General features: G+C 35.1%; 3 protein-coding genes across 8 annotated transcripts in view; 1 reads left to right on the top strand and 2 right to left on the bottom strand.

Moving 5' to 3' along the window:
* LOC118269141 (dual oxidase) overlaps window positions 1-11074 on the bottom strand; it is a 47534-nt gene extending 36460 nt beyond the window's left edge. The window contains exons 1-2 of the mRNA XM_050703280.1: window positions 10833-11074; window positions 1357-1466 (exon numbers count right to left, since the gene is read on the bottom strand). Of these exons, the coding sequence (XP_050559237.1) occupies window positions 1357-1450 (94 nt within the window). The 5' untranslated portion in view covers window positions 1451-1466; window positions 10833-11074. The remainder of the gene's footprint in view (window positions 1-1356; window positions 1467-10832) is intronic.
* On the top strand, window positions 10708-15510 carry LOC118269142 (transcription factor 15). 5 transcript variants are annotated; one of them, XM_035584079.2, is made up of 5 exons: window positions 10708-10819; window positions 12827-12948; window positions 13930-14060; window positions 14669-14760; window positions 15287-15510. In XM_035584079.2, the coding sequence occupies exons 1-5, from the start codon at window positions 10778-10780 to the stop codon at window positions 15335-15337; spliced, it is 438 nt and encodes a 145-aa protein (XP_035439972.2). In that variant the 5' UTR covers window positions 10708-10777; the 3' UTR covers window positions 15338-15510. The 5 variants fall into 5 exon arrangements, with proteins under 5 accessions (XP_035439972.2, XP_035439971.2, XP_035439974.2 ...); XM_035584078.2 differs by having other exon boundaries at window positions 10710-10819; window positions 13927-14060; XM_035584081.2 differs by lacking the exon at window positions 10708-10819 and adding an exon at window positions 11129-11277 and having other exon boundaries at window positions 13927-14060.
* Window positions 15511-15897: 387 nt separating this feature from the next.
* Window positions 15898-22076, bottom strand: part of LOC118268865 (integrin alpha-PS1) — a 75199-nt gene continuing 69020 nt past the window's right edge. For both annotated transcript variants that reach the window (XM_035583631.2, XM_050703292.1), the window contains 12 exons: window positions 21765-21976; window positions 21313-21541; window positions 20758-21154; window positions 20286-20666; window positions 19798-19993; window positions 19384-19535; window positions 18861-19111; window positions 18643-18745; window positions 18253-18388; window positions 17768-18048; window positions 17286-17510; window positions 15898-17051 (listed from right to left, as the gene is read on the bottom strand). In XM_035583631.2, coding sequence (XP_035439524.2) covers window positions 16815-17051; window positions 17286-17510; window positions 17768-18048; window positions 18253-18388; window positions 18643-18745; window positions 18861-19111; window positions 19384-19535; window positions 19798-19993; window positions 20286-20666; window positions 20758-21154; window positions 21313-21541; window positions 21765-21976 — 2800 coding nt within the window. In that variant the 3' untranslated portion in view covers window positions 15898-16814. The remainder of the gene's footprint in view (window positions 17052-17285; window positions 17511-17767; window positions 18049-18252; window positions 18389-18642; window positions 18746-18860; window positions 19112-19383; window positions 19536-19797; window positions 19994-20285; window positions 20667-20757; window positions 21155-21312; window positions 21542-21764; window positions 21977-22076) is intronic.

Genomic DNA, 22076 nt, shown 5'->3' with positions numbered 1-22076 from the left:
GAGGTGTTAAGTAGTTAGTACAAAATTACTTGCAAATAAAATGTACTTGTAAGTTGCATTAAAATAACAAATAGTGACATTGAAGATATACTTACTGGTTAAAATAAGTTAAAAGTTTTAACATTTTAATTGCCTCCTTGCTAAAATGGTCAAAGAAAAATTGCTGAATTGGATTATTATAATCACCGTAATAGCAAATAGTACTTTACTAAGTACAATTAATAGATGCAGTTTTTTATTCAAACATGGAAAAATTCTTAACGAGTTCCTAAGCCCGGAAAAAACTAAGGCAAATCATCCGAGTCTTACTGACTAAAAGCAATTATGGAGTCCTATATCCCATGTGTTCACGACGCTACGGTTAGCAGAATATTGATTTATCCTAATTAGATACACATATTATGTTTTTTGGCAGAGATAACTACCAAGACGTTTTACTGCCAATTTGAGACAATAAGACTAATTTGACGAATATATGATTGCAATAGTAATCATCTAAATACTTTACAATCATAAGAAACACGTCATAGAGAGAAAACGCCTACACAAGACTCATTATATTATTAAAACTAAATACTTGTTTAACTTTGGACTTTTAACTTGGCAATAGAAATATTTTACATGCGAATTTCGTTAACTATCGACCATTATTATTATGTATATGGTAATTAATTCTTAGAAATAAAATTTTAAGATGACAACATAATTAATTGTGGTAGGTAGACAACGGTATGTAGGTACATAATATAATTATTATAACTATTGATGTTTGTTATTTTTTTATGGAATAAGCCGTCAAACGAGATCACGGATCATCTGATGGTAAGTAATCACCGCCGCCCATAGACACTTGAAACACCAGAGGCGTTATAAATGCGTTGCCGGCCTTTTGGGGGATAGTACAATTACTATGTAAGTTATATACATGTCTAATGGATCATATTTTCGGCTCTCTGGTTTACAAAACATGTGCACGTATGTCCTTAACTGAACTAATAACTTAGTATCTGCCAAGTATAAAGGTAAAGAAGATGTTTATTATGTTGTTTATGAATCAATAAAATTATTCGGATTTCAATATTTCCATATATTAAGGCCTGTTTATAAAATACGACTGTGGATATATCGGGTTACGATTTGTTGGAGCGGAATAAAATATTTATTTCTTATTCAAAATTAACTGATTTGACATTTATTTATTATTCAAAATTAATGTCTTGAATGCGCTCGGCCGAATGTCATTATTTTATTTGTATAATACATGTATTACCTACTTTAACTGCCGAATGTCATTCTTATATTTGTATAAGTACTACATGTATTACTATAATATATAATAAAGATCAGTAAACTCACCTGGATCACAGAACACCGGTATCACAACTTGTAACGTTGAGACCAACATTACCAGGAGCCATATTCGACTCCCTACCGTGTCCGGCGCCGCCATTTTATTTGTTTAGAACCTGAAAAAAAAACAACATCCATTTATAAATAAAAGATACTGAACAAAATAAATTCTTATTAATACGGCCAACCTTCAGGAATGAAATGGCACCATAAGAAGAAGAAGAACAAAATAAATCACGGTTTAATGAAAACCATTAATTGCAATGGTGCTTATGATGTACTTTTACAAAGGACTTATTCAATGGCTAAGCGGTAACTACGCGATGTCTACGAGATGTCTACGCTGCAATTAACTAGAAAGTACGCAATGGTTAATGGTTATACATATAGTGGGTAGACGATAACTGTTTAGTAAATAATATGTTGCGGCTATATTCTCATAATTTCATAACCATGCTCTCTGATACTGTCCAACAGTAAAATTGTATAAAGATGACATAAATCTACACAACACGTACTTTTAAGTAAATATGTGGGTGGTACCTTCGTAACAGGATATGTATCATGCTGAGTATCTAGGATCTCTTTGTACTTCTCCGACAAATCTTTGTCCTCAGAGAAACTTTCTGTCTTTCTTCAAACATTCTTGTAATTGATTGACTTCTGCCAGCGGGTTCACTGGCGTTTCCGAAGGATAAAAGTAGCAAACGCTAGGATTAACACATGGGTGTAAACAAACTACCCTTACCATATATACAAACCTTTTTGACGTGATTGAGTAACAAGCCCACACAAAAACGCAAACTTTAGAATTCATTTTATTATAATATTAGTAAAATTTTCTATTTTAGCAGTTATGAGTATAAATAATCAAAGTACGCGGTCTAGTGTGTCTTAGTGTGTAACTTAATAAGAGAGTCATGAATACTTTATTGGATATCACAAAATAACTAATAATTAAATTAAATGAGTACAAAATTATGATGAACAATTTTCTTAAATGACATACCTATTTCACTTCCTCCTCAAACATGTCAAATTTCAATTTTATTGTTTAACTTTTGATAATAACTTTTCACATAAATATTTATTTGCAAATAAAATAAAAATCTTGTAAAATAAGTTTAATCGATGACGACTAAAAAAGCGGGAACGTTGTGTTCTAATTTTAAATTAATATTTTGTACATTTTTTTTTATTATGTGCATTAATGCTGTAGTAAAAAATAAATATTATAATCAGCCAGTGCTATAATTTTTTAATCTTGAAAAAGTTTCGTATCAAATAAAATGTTGTGTTCCTAATAGTGAAAAAGGAGCTTTAACAATATAAATATAACCTTCACCCCGAACCCATTTTGAGCCGAAAGGTCGATGAACTTTAACTTCTTGAAGTGTTTTACGCGGAAGTTTACATACAAGGCGAGGTGGTGTCAACTATAATTTCTGACTTAATCTTTAAACTGACATTTCACATACTTATCAACAATTTCAAAAATGATTAATACCCTTAAAGGTGCGGGCAGATGCATTATTGTAAAGTTATGAGGCTTAACACTTTAATTAAGAACGAATTTACATTGTTTCGTAGAAGATATGTAAATTGATTTACTCTTTGTTCATTTTGTGAAGTCATTTTGTAAGCTTTTATAACAGGATCACTATATTGTTATATTGTTTTCTATATAATACAAAACTAAATCGCAGTAAATGGTGATCTTTAAAATGTAAATATATAAATTGATTACTGAGTAATCTCATTAAACTGCCTATATTTAAAACAAAATCACCATCTTAAACACATACGCAATGACTTCTCAGTGTAGGTTTAGACATAAAATATCCTTTTTAAGGTTGTAACTAGAGCAAATCGTGTAGTTTACATACATGACATAAACCTTGTATCAAAGATGAAGTTCGAAGGTACAAACAAATGCAATTCAAACTATTGACAACCAGTATAAACTGACCGTCGAATGTGGAGGAAGATCCTGCAAAGCAAGATTATGATGAACTGGTTTTGTATAGTCCAATGTGTAGCCAGTACAGACGTTGTGATATTAGCAATAAACAGTTAACCTAATTACATTACACGATGTTATATCCCATAAAATGTGGCCTCCATACAAAATTAAATTAATATAATATCAACTGACTGTTTTGAATAGTGCAGGGATACGATGTTTGCAAATTGTTATTTGCAGTTGAAATTTTTGATTCTTGGAAGCCTCAATAGAGTAGATGACATTTTTATTTTAATGTCCGTTTTGAAGATTGTTTTAAAATCTTAGACACGTATTCTTATATTTTCATGCCACTTTATCATCCCTATTAATTATTAGAGCTTTCGATTAATGGAATGATTCTCTATTCACCGAAATATTTAATTAATTAATATATATACCTATTATTAGAAATTATGATTATTATATTTTTGTATCAGTGACGTACTTCATTGTTATTCCTAATTTAAAAGTTGTTTGGAGAATAGCGCCAAAATTATTAACATTCTAATTTTAAATAATTAAGATGTTCATGTTACCAACCAGTATTTTTTTTATTTTTACATTTCAAATGAGTTCGTATATTTAAATATTCTATTTAGAGGTTCATTTGTTTAAAATATTTCTTTGTATAGTAATAAATAAATAAGTAATGTGCACATGTATAAAACTATGTTCTTATTATTAGATAGTTTTGATAACCTTATCGCCGCGGTTACTGTGGGTTTTGATAAGTATCTAAGCCTACATAACCGCAACTTAAGTGCTAAACTGAAGGATATTTCTCAGAAAAGGTACGGCAAGTGGATATCTCACGTCTATATTTGTATCTGAGTCAAGTCGGAAATGTTTTCTGGTATTGTGGAACATAAATAGTTTATTACAAATCAACATTTATTGAAAACTGTTAAACCATTTTACGTATAGTAAGTAAACAAATAAATACTGTGAGGACAGAAGTCTGAACGTTTAATATTTTTAATACCCTTTAGAGTCTATCCTGTGAACGTTACCTATTTTGTTTTTAATATATATTTAACATATCATGAGTAATATTTCTAACCTTTCATCCTTGATAAAAAACATATTGTTTAAAATATATACAGATACAAAATGCTAATTGCCGTTATTTTTAAAACATACCTACACAACGAAAGTTACACGACACCTGTCAAACGTGATTTCGCTTACAATTAATACTAAAACTTATTATTATTGTAGTCTTAAAACAATCTAGTCACGTAACATTAATCATTTGAATATACATTGCTTGTTTTCTATAAACAAACAATGAATTTGATGACAGTCAACGCGCAATGTATAAAGTGCAACGTGCAAATCTCGTTGAGACTATGTTTACAGATATAGGTGAGGTTGTAACTAAGCAGGGACGTTCACTTGCCCGAGACATGAATATTAATAAAACTTGAAGCTGATTCACACTTCGCAAACATTACAATAATGTTAAAATCGTAAAGCAACATTAACTATATTGGATTTTAGAGACATAAAACATAATTTATTTAACATACAATTCTCTGAGTTTGTTTCGGCATTTCTTTTCAGAGTAGTCCGTTATTAAATGCCGACCTCATCTACATTCATTTTTTATATAATATTTTTTGTCGTATAAATGTGCTCTTTTGTAGCCTTTGTACAAAAATAAATTCATTTCATTTCAATCACGTTTTTGTTCCTTGAAAGGATAGGTAAAAAAGAGAAAATCATATCATATAAAAATTGAACCATCATCTACTCTTCATTAGTTACATGAATTGCAATAGTTGAACAAAGTTCTATGATAAGTAGAAAACTAAAATATAAAAGCTCTATAATACTTTGCCTGACCTAGGAATGAAACCCATAAGAGGGTAGGCTTCTTACTCGGCAGTAGTTCTTGTTACTAGTTACTCAACCAACCAAGCAACAGGATGGACGATTAAAATAAGGTTTATAATCACAAAGCAACAAACGGTAATGTGTTTTTACACAATAAAATGACGATAAGGTAAAGAAGCAATCGTCATAATGCGTACGGAATACTAACAATGCATGGGGTGAAATCGTCGGTTAAACAGAAATAATGACATTCTGACGTGATATAGACATATTCACAAGTAATGTTCTGCCATATGTAAATCGACCTATATGTTGTGTATCTTACTCATATTATAAATGTGAAAATTTGTATATTTGTTGGTTTGTGTGTTACTCCTTCACGTCAAAACGGCTGAAGGGATCGAGATGAAATAGTAGATTATGGTCTGGAATAACACGTAGGCCACTTTTTATCCCACGGGTACGCGGGCGAAACCGCTGGCAGAAACTTGTAGTTCATAAATAAAGCTACTATTACGTGGTAAGTATATAGAGTTAGGTAAAAATAAACTAAATGGTTACCAGAGCATAATTCGAAATAATATAAAAATTATTACTTCTCATCTTCGCTTTAAAGAATGAGGAAAATGTCAAATCTCTTTGTTCGGAAATGCCAAGTGAAGAATAAATTGTACCTAAATACGATTATTTTTAAGAATTTTCCTGTATTATTGCTTCGCATAGTTCTCTTAATCATAAGTTAAAACATCACGTAGGTCAAGTGGTTGCAAGTGCGACGGTCTCGGCTTCGATTCCCGGTTCGGCAAAGTATTACAGGGAATTTTAATTTTTTTGAAAATTTCTTAGTCTGAAATTGTGCTCAGGATATAGCAATAGGCTTAACCCTTATTACATGGGACAAATGGTGAAAAGTGGATGTACATTGTGTAACGGCATTGCGTGCCGTAATATGCACCTCAGCCTATACCTACGGGGATAAAAGGTACGACTTTATTTTTGCTGTATTTCTGAGTATTAGAACATCCTTACTTATCATGTATTCATGTATTCTTCTGTACCAGATCATTGTCTTTGAAACTTAAAATTCAATTTCTTACCACACTGGTCAATTTAAAAGTATTCCAGAAAATCTGTCATAATAAATTACATTATCCTTGAATTATACGTTAAATACAGGTGCTTGTTGTTGTTAATAAGTCTCATTTATCAAAATGGCTGACATGTAAAAAGTGACAGTTATTATTTGTCATCCAAATTTGACCTTTATGCCAATCGCCATTGGTTTCGGATAATACTTTCTTTGCTACAGTTTATATTACTACGTTCACTGTTTGACCTTATGACCGTAAGGCAGTTGTCCCACCGGCAACGATGAACGAGTAACGAGTAGAGCTAGAACTAGAAACGAGTTAAGCGAGACGTGGCGAGCGAGTGTGTAGTTCTGATATTTGTGTAGCTCGGCTATAAGCGAGTGTGCGAGTGAGGCGGGCGATTACTCGCACTACGATACGCACTGTAGAGAAATGACCACTGGTTGCTCGCTCGGCGTTTGTTTTAATCGCTTGGCGAGTGTCGCCGAGCGAGTGTTATCTTTCATAGCTCTTGTCAACTTGACAAACTAGTGAAGCGAGCACTCGCCGGCAGTGTGAACAGTCAGCGATCAACTATTTGTATATGCATCTCTTTTGTTTACACGGAAAGTATATCTATTGTACGTTTCTTGAGCGAGAAAATAGCCGATAGTTAGTCGTTCACTCGCCGTTGGTGGGACAACTGCCTAAAGTAACTGTGTACTGTACCATTAGTATGAGTTTGCTTTACGTTTTAAATCATCGAAACGAGAGCGCGTTCGGCGCTCCAATTGGTTGGTTAAATCTAGTCGGCCAATCAGAACATCGAACGCAATCTCGTTTCGAATACTTCAGAAGTAAATCAAAACTCATACTAAGGGCACTGTTTGTACCTGTTTCAATACAGGTACTTAAATATAAAGTCTCGGGTTGGATTCGAACAAAAAGTGCAGACTTGTATGGTAAGATCTAGTTGGAAGGTTTTATTTTAGTCTCTGGTTTTTTGGTGTCTGATTATAAGTTACTGGGTTATTAGAATTTATTGGAAACCTGTATTCAAACTTTAAATAAGTTAAACTTTTATTTTGTTTTATTTAAGTAATTAATAATTTTAACCTTCATTGATTGAAGGCTTTAACCGATATTTTTCCCTGATCTTTTTACGTGATTATTTCATCGAAATTTCTGTCGCGTTTTGGATTTTGCCATCGCGAATTGAGCCGGTTAGCTTTACCGTTTATTAGAGCAAAGCTAAGCCACTAAGCTTAATCTCCCTACATGGTATGAGAAAATGTCAAGGATCAAATACAAGGAACCATTTGCATTCGGACTGGTTTCACATTATATTACAAATGGAATCTTTTGAATTTTCCGCATATAAATATATAAATACTATGAATAAATACTATGAACAAATATTTTTTGTCATATCATCTGCAACTTGAGCATGAAATTTGATAACAATAGATAGATGAACACTTAATTTATGGTAATTAAATAAATGTCTAAGAATTTATATTCTCAATATGGTTTTTATACCGAATATTTATTTCCTTCACAATGAATAATAGAAACTCCTCTATACTCTATACATATAAGCCAAGTTAAGTCGTAAAGTTAAAATCAAGTCAGTATATCAAGCTCACGTTGAGCGTGTGGCCATATACTTGTTTTAGAAGGGATCAAATGCCTACAGCTGCCAAGTGTTCGATTGAGCCAAAAGGCTTTATGGGTTGACAGCCATGTACCGGGCTCATTAGGTTTTATAATGACAACATATCACAAGGACGTCGCCTCACTCGGAAAGATGTACGCCGAGATGTCTGGCCTACATTATTATAGTGTTGTGCAATACCAGATTCACTCGCATAGTCACCCAGTAACGTAGGCACACGAACGTATTACGTGAAACTTACATTGTTCCAAGATAAAACACGTCGCGAATATGAAATCGTGAGTGATGATATTTAAGACTATTACAGAAAAGGTCGGGTTGTGAGAGAATACTAAGTGGAAGGGACAACTACTTTACATTCTGAACAAATAATAGACGTGGATATTCCCCAACTTGAAGTTCAAGTACTGGCTATTGAGTATTGAATTAAGTTCCAAGCCAACAATGGTGTGCCTATATTAAAACATTACTGAGGTCGGACGAAACAATAACATTCTTCAAATACCACGTTTTAAATTAAGTGTTTTGGGCAAGTACAAGTAATTACAACAATAAAACCCATTACATATGGACGTTAATTTTTTCTCATGATGATCCGATAAGTATTTGAATTATTAAATAAAATAATGGTTGGTCATGTATAATTGCGCTTGGGCAAGCGGCGCGTGAATTTGACCCATTTGCCGACAAGGCCGACTTGCCAAACCACCAGTAAGCATAGTGCTTATAGTGCAACAATATCTTCTGCCGCATCAGATACGTACTTATTACTAAGAATAGTTTTGTTATGAGTTTTGTTCAGAATTCCCTAATGTGACATTTTTACGTTCGATCTAGAATATTATGTATATGGTAATAAAACTTTATACATATAAAAATACACAGGACATAATCTAAAAATATTAGGCAACGAGTAAAACCAGTCTGAAAAGAATCAACATATTGGATAAATAAGAATGAATAATTGTGGGCATCATCACACACGTGTGATAGTGTAACCATAACACCGTAATTTAGTTAATAGGCAACATTTCTCCTACATCTTGCAGTTCTACACAATACTGACAAATAATAATTTAAGATCAATGGTCAATTTCAAGTTCATGAATTTCTTAGAATGTGTGCTTAGTAGGTCAGAAGGCGTAATATAATGTCACCTTCGTCTCTTCGATCCTCCGCCATAATTCACATGTGTCACTTATCACACAACAAATACGTGATATTTACCTCAAGGGGCCTTTGATATTAGAATCTTTATTTATAAACTCGTCAAAGTAATTAAAAAGTTGTCCAACAGTTTTATAATCTCACTAAGAATTCGAAAGAGATTAATTATGGGTGAGACGATAGTAACTTTGCTGATTTTATGCAAATACGAATTTAATTGTGACATAAAATGAAAATTCCTAATTTTGTATCTAACAAAGTCGTTAATTTAGATAAGATTGACAATCGTAACGGTTATGGATACATTTTATTACAAAATCACATAGGTATTGGTTCGAAAATATATTTCGTTTAGCTGTACCACTAAAGAAATATGTATTGCAATAAAAAAATAATCAAGGAGTACCAATAGCAAACCTTAAAGTTAAGTACCTCAACACATCATCAATCCAAAACTAAATAAAACAACGAGTCGGAAATAACTTCAGAATAACAATAAAAACAAAATACAACCGCATAAAACAACCGTTTCATGATTAATAAGTGCATCAAAGTGACATAATAAGTAACTGTCGAGGTGTTGCATTTATTGCTTATGCACGTTACTCCGACGACCTCCGGCACATGCCGCCATCGCATTGTAATAGGTCATTGGCAGGATGTCAAAGAGGATGTCAGTACTCCTCAGTGGTGAATCACCCGGAGTTGGATTCGGTGAACCTCGAAGGTTCCTCAATCAACTCATGCAACACACGGATGCTATGGAGTCGGTGGTAATCTAACGTAACAATAATTAGCTGTGATTAATAGTTCCGTCTGCCGTACGTTAGTAGGTCCATTCTTTGTTAATCACTTTATCATGATGAGGTTTGTCTTTAAGTCATTAAAGCTTCAGTTAAAGGTATTCATAATTTAAATACTTCAGTAAACCACAATTCTACAAAATTCAAAGTGAAATAATTTTATCCTTATCTTTACCTCACTTCAAGTAAACATCGGAATGCCCAAGAAAATGTTTGAGGAAAAGGACCTTCCATTCATTTCGCACGAAGAGTCAAGTAAAGTTGCCCAACTGTCACCTTGTGAATCACTTACTCGCGGTTGGTCACGTACCTTGGTTACAACTCGTCTGACTGCGGAAATACTTTTGGATAATCCGAAATAGAACATACCACCCACACAAACTTCACAATTGAAATAATTACTCATCAGTTCTAAACACAAAGCAGTTCTAAACATCAAATCCTTGAGCATTAAATGCCGTTAAATATAAGTTTCAATGCAGTGTGCGGTTTGGTCGGCCTTTACACATTTTGCGGGATACCTTGAATCGATTATCAGCTTTATCTCGCTTTGTCAGCCCAGCTGATCTCAAAATGCCGGTCATACTCAGACCGGTCGTGCTTAACTGTTCATCTAATGTAACTGTTCAGACAAATACTGTAGGTGTGCGGTAGGTTAACTTAAAGAGGACAGCATGGTATTGTTACAAACTTTTCAATTAATATGTTAATTGTACCTACAGTTTCTTTCTCTTGTTATGAAAAACGCAGGTATGTTTCTAATTCTAGTAGAATTAGGACATTAGCCGGTAGACAGGGAGGCTGACGTCCAGTCAGTCTGGTCGCGTCCTTGCGTTCACTACTAACGTTTGCGCCCACTTCTTATCATCTAATGTCATCGTCTAATGTAGAATGGACCATGACTAGTAGAAAGGTAGCAGACTCACCTCTTAATTCCACAAAAGCATCACTTTGGTGTACAAACTAAATGGATTGTTTCAGTCACGACACCCCATGCACTGTCTCCGGTCGGATGTTATCGATGTAGTAACACAAATAGTTCACACGAAAACTGTTTACGGAGCGAAAGCGGTTAATGTTTGTACGCGGAAGTGTGGGTAGTGGTCGATGTTGTCGCGCCAGCGTCGAAGGCGGTCGACTCGCGCGCGGCTGCGTGTGCGACTCGCGGCGACGCTCGTTTCACCGGCAGAGGTGTCGCGAGGAGAAAGTCTCGGCCGTGGTGCGCCCGCGTCGGTTGGCCGACAGCGCCGCGACGTGGTGGGGCCGTGACGTCGCTCGCTAAACCAACAGCCACCTGAGCATCACCAGCGATTGCTTCACCACTCCACGCAAGTCATTGTTGCATGCACTGAGATGAACAGCTAATGACTTGTATGATATCTGTTATGTGTGTATTAGGAAACCGACAGTTTGAAATATTTTGGCAACATAAATAATATTATCAGCAAATCAATCAAATCAGTATTGACTAAACGGCTGTCTGTTTTTAGTAAATGTAAAATGTTGAAACACTTGTTACATACATCAAATCATTTTTAATAAATATTTAAATGCATGCAGCAACCGCATGGACTCGTAGCCACAACGTAAGCTCGCGAATACATACAGTCTTCATAAAATGAATTTGTAGTCTTTGGTGTCGTCTATTGTTTTTTCATGTGAACTCTGTAACTGTTGTAAATGAATACGAATGAACGCAGCGGTCGACATATCGTATAATTTAACCAATTAGCCGATGTTCCCACGGAACTCCTCGCATCCCCTCGAGACGTGAACATACGCGAAACATGTTGAATGAATTGAACGTATACGAGTGTACCAATGGAAGAAACGTGTCTCAACACTCAATTAGTTATAGGGAAACATTAGTAGTTAATCATGATTTATTTATTATGATACTGTTGAAAAGGAATTAGGGCGTAGTTCCTTCGGCAAGGTAATCTAATCATTAATACGAATCATGAGTGATTACTAACCCGAGGCAGCGAGATAACTTCATAGCGGTCAGGTCATAACTAGACCAGTCAGATGACGAAATCAAAAGCATGTGGTTACCACAAACAAAAGGAACTTGTCTAACATATCAAGTAACAAATTAAAGGGGAGATTTAGTTTGAGGAATCATCGGCGTCATTAAAAATATTTATTGCGGTAGTTTGCTTAAAGCAACAGACAAAGCTCGGGGAGACGCGTTTTACATTCTTGATGACAAGTTACCCATTCGCCAGAGCAGGGGCGGATTTAAAGTTTAAACAAATAAATCAATTTCGATTATGGAAGCTGTTTTCGTATAATTCACAGCTATGTACTTAATTTTGCATCATTTTCACAATGACAATGTAACTTTCATTACGAGTAATAGTAAATTCACTCATCATGTTTTTTTTTTATTTTGTTGTGTTTGTGCGGTGGTAAATAAATTAATATTCTTCTTCTTCTTCTTCTTCTTCACTTACATTTATTTAGAACAATATGTCACATTAGAAGTAAAACTTAGTATTTCGTTACTGAAACTGACTACCTAGGTAAAGAAATGTATTTTAAATAATTTCTATTCCTTAATAAGTTCTATAAGAAAATATATTTTACAAAGCAAATCAAAATAAAAACAGCAACTTTCTCAAGTCCCGAGTGCGTGCCTGTGACATCGGCAGCCATCTGTTTATACAATTATCGGTTAAGAGCGAGTCAGTGGCGCGCGCTGTTCTTCCTAAATGACTCCTTCATGAGCGATATCCATCGGGATACTTATTAGTGGGCCCACATACGTCCCCCGATTAGTACGCATCCTGCATCCGAACTGTAACAACTTTCATAAGAACTCGCAAATTAACTTATTACAAATCGTAAAGTAAATTTTGTATGAAATAGTTTTAGTCTATATAGTTTTTTCACAATGCAGAATTTCCTAAATTATCAGTGTACGGAAGAAACATGGGAACAGCGCATGTTCTCCGTGAGTTCGTACCAACATGCGGATTCTCAGCCAGCCGCGAAGCAAAGGTGTCAGGCAAATGCGCGCGAGAGGGACCGGACGCAGAAGTTAGTATTGATACTTATTATTCATTTATATGTATAGTTAATTTATATATTTCTTTCCGATATTATTAATTTGTTATGCATGTATTACTAAAACTTTCTATAGTTACCAACTTACTTTTAAATGTAAATCCGCCCTTAAGATGACCCACTGACCGAATTTTTATTCGAATAATTCCCGTAGATACGGTTATACAAGTTATATAGAGTGAATTTTTACATAATGTTAAGCGACCATGTGTGATTGATTAGATATTTTTAAATCTAATTTATTTATTTATGTCCTACGATCTATTAGTATGTAGTTGATGATATTTTGTGTTTATTAGAATAATTGATTTAAATAATTGTACTAACACAAACTTTAGATATCCCACGATTCCTTAAGGACGATTACTTTCAAATGTAGAAATATAAAATAATTGATGTAATTTAATTGACAAGGCTATAATGATTACTTAAGTAAGATATCGTTTGTTGAGATAAGATCGGGAGCCTCACATTTGGCGGCGACTGGCTACTGTATTTTAAAGTTTCAAACAGACAAGTATCAGATTGCAAATGGCATTTAGTAATATGATTTGCCAGCGTTTTTTGTGCCTATTATTTTTATATTAGTTTCACGTTTCAGGTTACTATCCTACTAGTATATCTTCCGCTTCTTAAATATTTACGATTTTGTACGTGACTGATTTTCTTCAATTTATACGTGTATTAGATATTGGTATAATGTGACAATGTTTTTTGTCTTTATACATTAGGTACAATTATGAGTTGATAGTATATTTTGAAAACCAAATTATTACATTAATACTACTACTAAATTTGTGTATGCAACGGGTTGTTTGTTCCATGTAGTGAAATTGTTGAACCTGCAAAACACAGACGTAAATTGATTTTGATTAAGCACAGTCATTGTCCTAATTATCATGAAATTCCTAATTGTTATAGAATTGTTATCAAAAGATTTGTATTTCTAAGCAGCGTCAACATAGCATTCAACACACTGCGGCTGCTCATCCCTACGGAACCACCGGATAGGAAGCTCAGCAAAATCGAGATCCTTCGCCTCGCTGGCAGCTACATCACACACCTCGACAATCAACTCTATACCGGTAACATTAACGTTCATTATCTCCTAATTACTATTAGATCCGGCTTTTAAACTATATTTTTAAGTAGATAAGCAATAGGTGGGCCGAGGCTAATTGTAATCTGATGCAATCAGAGCGGTTTTAGTTTTGTGGTCTTTGAATTGATGTGGCCTTTGTTAGGCTGTTGGTGTAATGTATGTTGAGTACACTCCATTATTTGTACTCTATATTTGTAGATTTCCTGATGTCCGAATTGATATGGATCATGTTTGCTCTTAACACTCATTATCTAATTTAGTCCAATATAAGGTTGGTGTGTTTTAAGGTGATTTTCACATGTGAACGCTTTTAAATTTTAACTGATTATTTCATAGATATGTCTACTTGACTCATTGAGCTGATTGTTTACTTTCTCTTGATTGTAAGTCAGAACCGAAGATTCGATGCTTCGAACGAAATATGATAGGGGTTTAATATTTCTAAACTCTTGGTAGCAAGAAACTGTTTGAATTATTAGTTAAGAGATACATTGGACGAGCCGTACTCACCGTTCCTGTACCTTACTAAAATTCTAAGCCTAATCTGAAAGCACGTAAATAAATATACTAAAAATTAATTCTGTTTTCCAGGAGACTTGGAGCAGCCCTGTTTACAGAAGAATGACGTAAGCGAGCAAGATAAATCACTGTGCACTTTTTGTTGGTCGGCCGTTAAAAAAGACGTAAGTGTTAAAACAGATTTCGAATAAAAAACTTCATTACTTTTTATATCTGACTTTAAATAATTAACGTAAAAAGTCTGATCGTAATATTATATGGCTTGTAATAAATAACTAAATCACGATTTTCCGACGTAATTATTAACTCGACATAGGCATTAAATGTGGAATGTAATCATGTGATTATATAAGGAATAACCTCATTTTGTGCGGGTTAATTGTCGTGTTTAACGCTTAAGCACAGAAAAGGCAAAAACAAAGTTTAGATTTATTCATATAAAACCGCAAAATATCCTGCCAGTACCAGAACGCAAAGTTGCATTAATATCATCAACATTTTAGGTAGTAATAAAGTCCGGACCAACGGACTGCCTAGCGGGTTACCGGGGCTCGAAAAGTAGGAACAGGATGGTTTTTAGGGTTCCAGAGCCATGGCAAAAAACGGAACCCTTATAGATTCGTCATGTTTGTCTGTCTGTCCATAATTTTGCTCATACCTACTCACCTATTTCTTTCTCCTTTGTTTCAGAAGTCACCGCAGCCAGCTTCACATATGAATTACTATAAGTCTCCACGTTAAAGTCCTGCATTCGAGTCACATCCTAGTCCAATATCTACTCATAAGTTTCATATAAATTGCATTTATAACTTATTTTGTACTTATTTACAAGCGACTATAAGCTAACATAATTTAGGTATATTTTTATAAGGTATTAAAATATAATTGTAAATAATATTATGTACGAATGGCAATATTGATGTTTCATTAGTCTTTTACTTCTTTTTTTTTTTGTTTTATCATACATATGAACTATGTATTTATATGTTTTGTCTAATAGTGCAATCAATAAAGTCCTACTAATTCAGTATTACTTGACTTGTCAGACGCCTTGTTTCTTAGTAGTCATTTTTTAATACGTTGGGATTTTCTCCTGTATCGTGGATGTGTTTACAAACATACAAGTTGCACATGCATGACACCCAGACCCAAAACAAAAATTTTGGGAATCGAACGAGCTACGTTGCACCGGCAGCCAGTTAACCAGCCACCGTGCCTACCGTGTAGTCTCGAAGTATTCAATTACTTTTAAATAGTTAAAGAGTATAATATAATTATAATGTATTAAATGAAACAAAATATCAAAATGGCACAATTTTATTCAATCTAAAATGTACTATTAAGTAGGTATGTAGTTCATAACAGAAATAATCACAACCAGTGTTATTTAGGTAGACAAAATTTATTAAAAAGTAGGTTCGTAAAGTACTAGGTGATGGGATAATTGGCAGTGTTACTGGGCGATTTTATAAGAAGAATGTGTAAAATATATGCCTCTACTTGCAATAGAAAATTTTGTAAAAAATCTAGTGACATGGAAACAATAATATTTACAATATAATACTTACAATTATACCTAGTTGATATAACAAATTCATTTTAGCACTTCATTCAATAATTCATGCTCGATAAAATTATGAAATGTGAACTTTCTATTAAAATATAAATTGTAAAAGTCATTAAATATTTAAGTACCTGTCAGGACTTTTTAAAAGCTCTTTTGAACATTATTCATTAGTTTTAGTGTCCAAAATCAATTGTGACCGATTTGACTTAAGTATATTAAGGACAATACACCACTATACCCTACACGTAAACTATAACATTATTACATTTTGTGACTAGTGAAAAATCTAGTCAAATTAAGTAGACATTTAAACTATTCATAAATAATAAAGGCAAGTACGTATTTACAGAAAAAATATAAAGGTAAATAATACATAATTAATCCATCAGAATATATAAACAAACAATCTGAAACATGTTCACGTTACGCTACAGAAATGCAATTAAAAATAAAACAATAGAGCTATAGCATCGTGCATCAACATCAACAAAACAGAACATAACTTCATCACATACACACAAATTCCTCTAAGAAGACATCACAGTCAGAGATATTACATACTAAATACTTGTGCACAATAGTCGTTTGTATTTACACTTGGACAGCGTTGTCGCTGGGTAGCGTTCTGTGTATCACGTGGAACATCGAAGGCTATCGAACACTGTTCCTATCACGGCCGATGAAGGGACTGGCCTCGTGGTTGTTCTTCTCCAAGTTCCCGGATAACGTCGGGTCCGGCCGACTGCGCTTGAAGAAGCCCAGCTTCCACAACGCAATGATGAGCAACACCAACACTATTAGTCCCACTATAACTGATATTATGATCACCCACAGCGGGACCTCCGTTGGTTCGCTTATCTTCAAGTCTGGATATGCGACTGTCTCCACCTGAATCAAGAGTTTTGTTGATCATAAATATAGAAAAAATAATAATAAGTGTCGTCTTTTACAGATAAAATTAATCTTGCATATAATTTAATGGTTACACTGCTAATTTGAGGAGAAAGAAGACCAAATGCAACCATAAAAAATATTGCTATAGAACATTTTGTATTTTTTTAGTAACTTGGCAAGATTGAAATAATTAGTGTTGCAGAGTTCTACATGGCTATTATTGCTTACCGTTGTCCTATCATCACTCTGCTTATTTTGGTGTATATTGAAATGAGCAGGAATGCTGATGTACGCGGTGGAGGCGATGTTCACTCTCGCTGCCCTCGCGAACTCCTCCACCAGAGTGACGTTCCACAGTCTCGCGCGCACACTGATCGTACTCGTCTTCATACGACCCAGCTTGTAGATCACGCATTGGAACTGAATGCATTTTGCTGTTTTTTGTTGGCAGTTCTGAAATAAAGAAAAAGTTAAACATAAATGGTAATAATAATCCGCGAAAGCTGTTTTCTTTTTAATTTTGTACTGTTGATGTGTCAAACTGCCTCTTTAATTGATTCCTAAGCTGTCAGGTTTTCCTTAGTTTAAAGCTAGCCTCTAGTGAATCTACATACCTAATATGTATACAGTAGCAATTGATTTGCACCACTACTAAAAGTGTACTGAACAACAAAACCGTAACTCAACGAAAGTGGTATTTTGTCACTTACCAAATTAATTACATGTTTCCTATCCGTATAGGCCTCAGCCTTAACAGCATCTTCATCTCGTTTCCGTCGTACTTTATTACTGCTAGTATAAGAACTAGAACTGGAATACTCCACGTATTTTCTTCTAGTTTCGTTGTGAGTCTTCTCGTTTGAACTGACGCTCAGCTTGCCAGTCGTTAGGAATGGATTGATTTCTAAGTTCTCCAGAGGCTCTGGGGCTCCCGGTCGAGTGGTCAGGTTTAGAGGATTGATTTCTCGGGCGAAACATTCTCCGTTTTGGTCTGAAATTGATTTATCCGTCAGTTTAAATTGATTGAACCAATAAACATGCATTGTGTTTTACCATGTAAGTGAGGTTACCGGAGACCCAATTTTCCCATCTATCCCTAATCTCCAAATTGCCAATTTTTATTATACGGTAGAATATTTTAGAAACTATTTCTTAGCTAGTCCCATATGCATTGTTATAAAATAATCGTACTAACCGGCTTCTCCATCAACAGTAGGCACATCTTCAGGGTACAGCAGCCACTTTCCTTGCGCCGTGTCAGACGCAAGCTGGTGAGGCCACTGTATCACCACCTGCACTGACGATACGTGCCATGGACCTTCGTTGAACACCTGGATAAAGATTTTTGACAATTAGACGTTAGTCTTTAAGATAATGTTCCAAGACAAGTTTCACCAGGAGTAGGTACTAAGTTATATAAGTCTAAGTTATTAATTAATTAATACTTGGGATTACGTTTAACAAACATGAATAAAAATAATGAAGTATGAAAATGAAGTGAAATGAAGTAGTTAGGTTGCTAGCAGTAATGATGTCCCTTTAGTTTGTAAAAAAAATCTGAAGCAAAATAAAAAGAATTCTGTACCTGATAAGTATGGACGACCCTGGTTCCTATGTCATCAAAGTACGTCATAGCAGACTCTCCCTTTATTCCACCGCCATAGAACACTTGTTCGGGACGCGCCACACTGGAAACATGATAAAAAGCAATTAGAAAGGTGAAATTAGACAGATCTTTTTACCCAATTTTGATTCAGATCAACTTGACATCAAACATCAAAGATCTATTCAAAAAGCTCTTACCCCTTAATTAGCAACTCAGCATTCTTAATGACCAGAGCTTCGACTTCCACAGGCCTCTTCCCAGGATGCAGTTCCTTAGACGTGGAGTTAGCCCACACGGTGAATATCACTGATTGGTCATTATCTTCCAGCGCCCGCGCATCGAAACGCATCGTGATTGGAGGAGAACCATCTGCTTGCTTTTTGAAAGGATTTTCCAACATACACGTTACAGTCGTCTTGTTAAAACTTGTGCAGATAACGTGTTTGTCCTGAAAAATGGAAAAACCAATTATAAAGTATAATTCTCAATTTCGTTATTCTAGTTTATACAATGTGAAACATGAAACAGCTGTTCGTAGTACAGCAGCTAAAGAGTTAGCGTCTATTCCGATAGATGGCGGTAGCTGCACCAAAGCATTGATGTACGTAATACTTTTCCAAACATTGGTGCAGCCTTTTGTTTATTTTTATTTATGACAAACAAGCGGTCTGCCTCAATCAGATTTTTTTTTAACATACTTTTTAATTAATGTAAACTCACACTTATATTGACTGCGATATAATGTAGACTGGGAGGGTGGGTGACAAACAGCTGTGTCTCGTAAGCAGACTCTCCGTAGTTGTCCACCGAAATCGAAAGTTTGATCTCTTCCTCTTGGCCCAACGTTAGAGCGTAACTCTTGTTGTCTTTAGCTGTAAAAACAAATAATAAAAATGAGCAACTATGTATATAGAAATACAAAGTCAACAATATTCATGAATTACCTAGAGCAAAAATATTTGACAACCAGTATCACGTTTGAATAGTTATTAATATTTTATTTATTTATTTACACTTCTGTATATTATAAACGATGGCAGACTTAGTGCCGGGTGGCAATTTTCTGAATGAATTACTGTTTAATGCTCTTCAATAATTCTAAAACCTAAGCTAATATCAAAACAAAAATCTTACTCAATGGCAATAACAGTTTAGGGTCCACAACGAGGTCACTGATGCAGATGGCGTCCGTTCCGCAGTCGTTGAGGAAGTTGGCAGTGAACATGGAACTGGCGGTGGCATTCAATACTGGGTACTGGTCCACGTCGGGTAAGGTGCCAGAAGGAGAGTACCGTGGCTCAGCATGCACTAGCATGTAGGTCAATTGGAACTGTAAACAGAAATAACGTTTATTAGATGATTTACGAGCAAGAACTGAAAAAATATGGTCGAAATTCATATGACATGAAGACAAAGTTAAGCCCCATCGTTGCAGTCTATTCAAAATAAGGCCTTTTTTTGAGTGGGGAAAACCATCCAGCTTCTCCCGCCTTAGGTGAGGCCATCTAAAAAACCGACCCGTTCCTTCTTCTGTTTTAAGCCGGAGCCACGGTAACCTTTTACGCTGTCCGCCGCTCCGGATAAAATAGGCCTTAGTCAAATAGTGCACAATAGAAAATTACCTTAATCGGAGTCTGAATATCACGAGTATTATTCTTCAAATACACGATATGTTCTCTACAGTCTTCAACATCTCTCCCAAGCATAATAGTTCTGTTAACAATATTACTCTTATCAGAATCAAAGAAGACTCTGGAGTATTTCCTTCCACCAGGGAAGGTTTCGGCTTCAATGACGTAGTTGAGACGGTGGGTAGTAGATTGTGAGCTTTTGACTAGGGACTCGATGATGCAGCAGGCTTGGAAGTGGAAGCAAGTGTAGTTGGAACTGGGGTCACGGTCGCAGCCGTGGATCGTGGGGTCGATGTTGATGATAGTGTTCGATGGTCGGATCGAAGTCTTGATGTCGATGATCGGTCGTGTTCTGATTAAGGCTACGCTGCTCTGTAAACGAAAGAAATATTGGTTAGACCAAAACGACCGAATTTGAGATCAATGCTGTCTTTTTTAAATCAATCAATAAAAATTCACTTACATTTTCATAAGCGCCAACTAACAAATCAGGGTATCCATTAGCATCTAAATCAACTCCCCCGGACAATGCATATCCAAAGGTTCTCATAAGAACTGGTAAAGATTCTGCAGCAATTACTTGATCAGGTTTAGTATTCAATCCTTTTTCTCTATCTCCCATATAAATGTATACAACACCGTTGCCTTCGTAGGGACTGCCTATGGCAATGTCCTGACATCCATCTTTGTTCAAGTCTCCAGCATTTGCGATGGCTATACCGAATTGGGATTCCTGTTTGCCAGTTAATTTAACGTTGTATTCCTGGTGAAGACTTGAGTTCACGTTCAGGTATAAGTAGACAGCTCCGCCCACATCTCGAGAGAAGTAGAATGGTGCTCCGACTAGTAAGTCAGGCAATCTGAAATCAATGAACATGATTATTTAAAAAGACATGCAATTTTTACCTTTATTTTAACAAAAAATCTAGAAAACTGTAAGAGACAAATACTTTTTTAAATTACTCGTTTAAATCTAATAAAACCTTTGATAACAACATTAAGAAAAGCATAAACATACCCATCTCCATTAACATCAGCACTAGCCACTTCATAACCGAAGTTAGACCCGAACTGTTCTCCTTTCAGCAGCAGAGTTAAGTTCAGAATATTAAGGTCAGTTCTGCCCCAGTCCTCTGTAGCCAGCTTACTGAAGATCACCACTTGACCAGTACCATGCGCTCGAGGTGCCCCTGCCACGTAGGAGGCTTTGTCACCTCCGAAGAAATTACCACTGGATACTGACATGCCTGGAATTCAGTACATTATTTGTTTTAACATTCAATTAATTACGTTAGAACCTGTCGGTTTTCTACTGTATAAAGTTTTGCAAAGTTTTGTATATTTGTAACATTATGAGTCAATATAACTTAATGCAAAATAATATCTAAGCGTTCCAGACAATGTAGAGAATATTGTCTGAAACAAAACCTGTCCTTTTTAGCTACATCTACATAGTATTAAGTTACTTACCCAAATAGCTGTACTTCTCAACAGGACTGGCACCATCCTGAACAGGTGCCATGTAGACCACATTATCTCTTTCCAGTACATCATCTCTGGTATCCTGGGCGAAGATAGTTCCTCTCCAGGTATAGGGCCCTGGACTACCCATGAGTAAAGTGTCGTCATCCAATAGAGAGCTGCTGGTTCCAACCTGACAGAAACCGTATTCCTCGTGTTCTCTGGAAAATTGCATTTTTGACATTTAATTAATAATTTTATTTTACGATATTTTATAGCACATCCACTTTCTCTAAATCTTATCGGGGCTCGAGTCTTATA

Source organism: Spodoptera frugiperda, chromosome 2 (assembly GCF_023101765.2).
Source record: "Spodoptera frugiperda isolate SF20-4 chromosome 2, AGI-APGP_CSIRO_Sfru_2.0, whole genome shotgun sequence".
Lineage (NCBI taxonomy): Eukaryota > Metazoa > Arthropoda > Insecta > Lepidoptera > Noctuidae > Spodoptera > Spodoptera frugiperda.
This window is presented reverse-complemented; position numbering and strand designations above follow the sequence as displayed.

Coding starts and splice junctions, on each gene's coding strand:
- LOC118269142 (XM_035584078.2), top strand. CDS start 10,778: ATGTCATCGTCTAATGTAGAATGGACCATGACTAGTAGAAAG. Junction 14,061..14,668: donor CGACAATCAACTCTATACCG/GTAACATTAACG, acceptor TCTGTTTTCCAG/GAGACTTGGAGCAGCCCTGT. Junction 14,761..15,286: donor GGTCGGCCGTTAAAAAAGAC/GTAAGTGTTAAA, acceptor CCTTTGTTTCAG/AAGTCACCGCAGCCAGCTTC.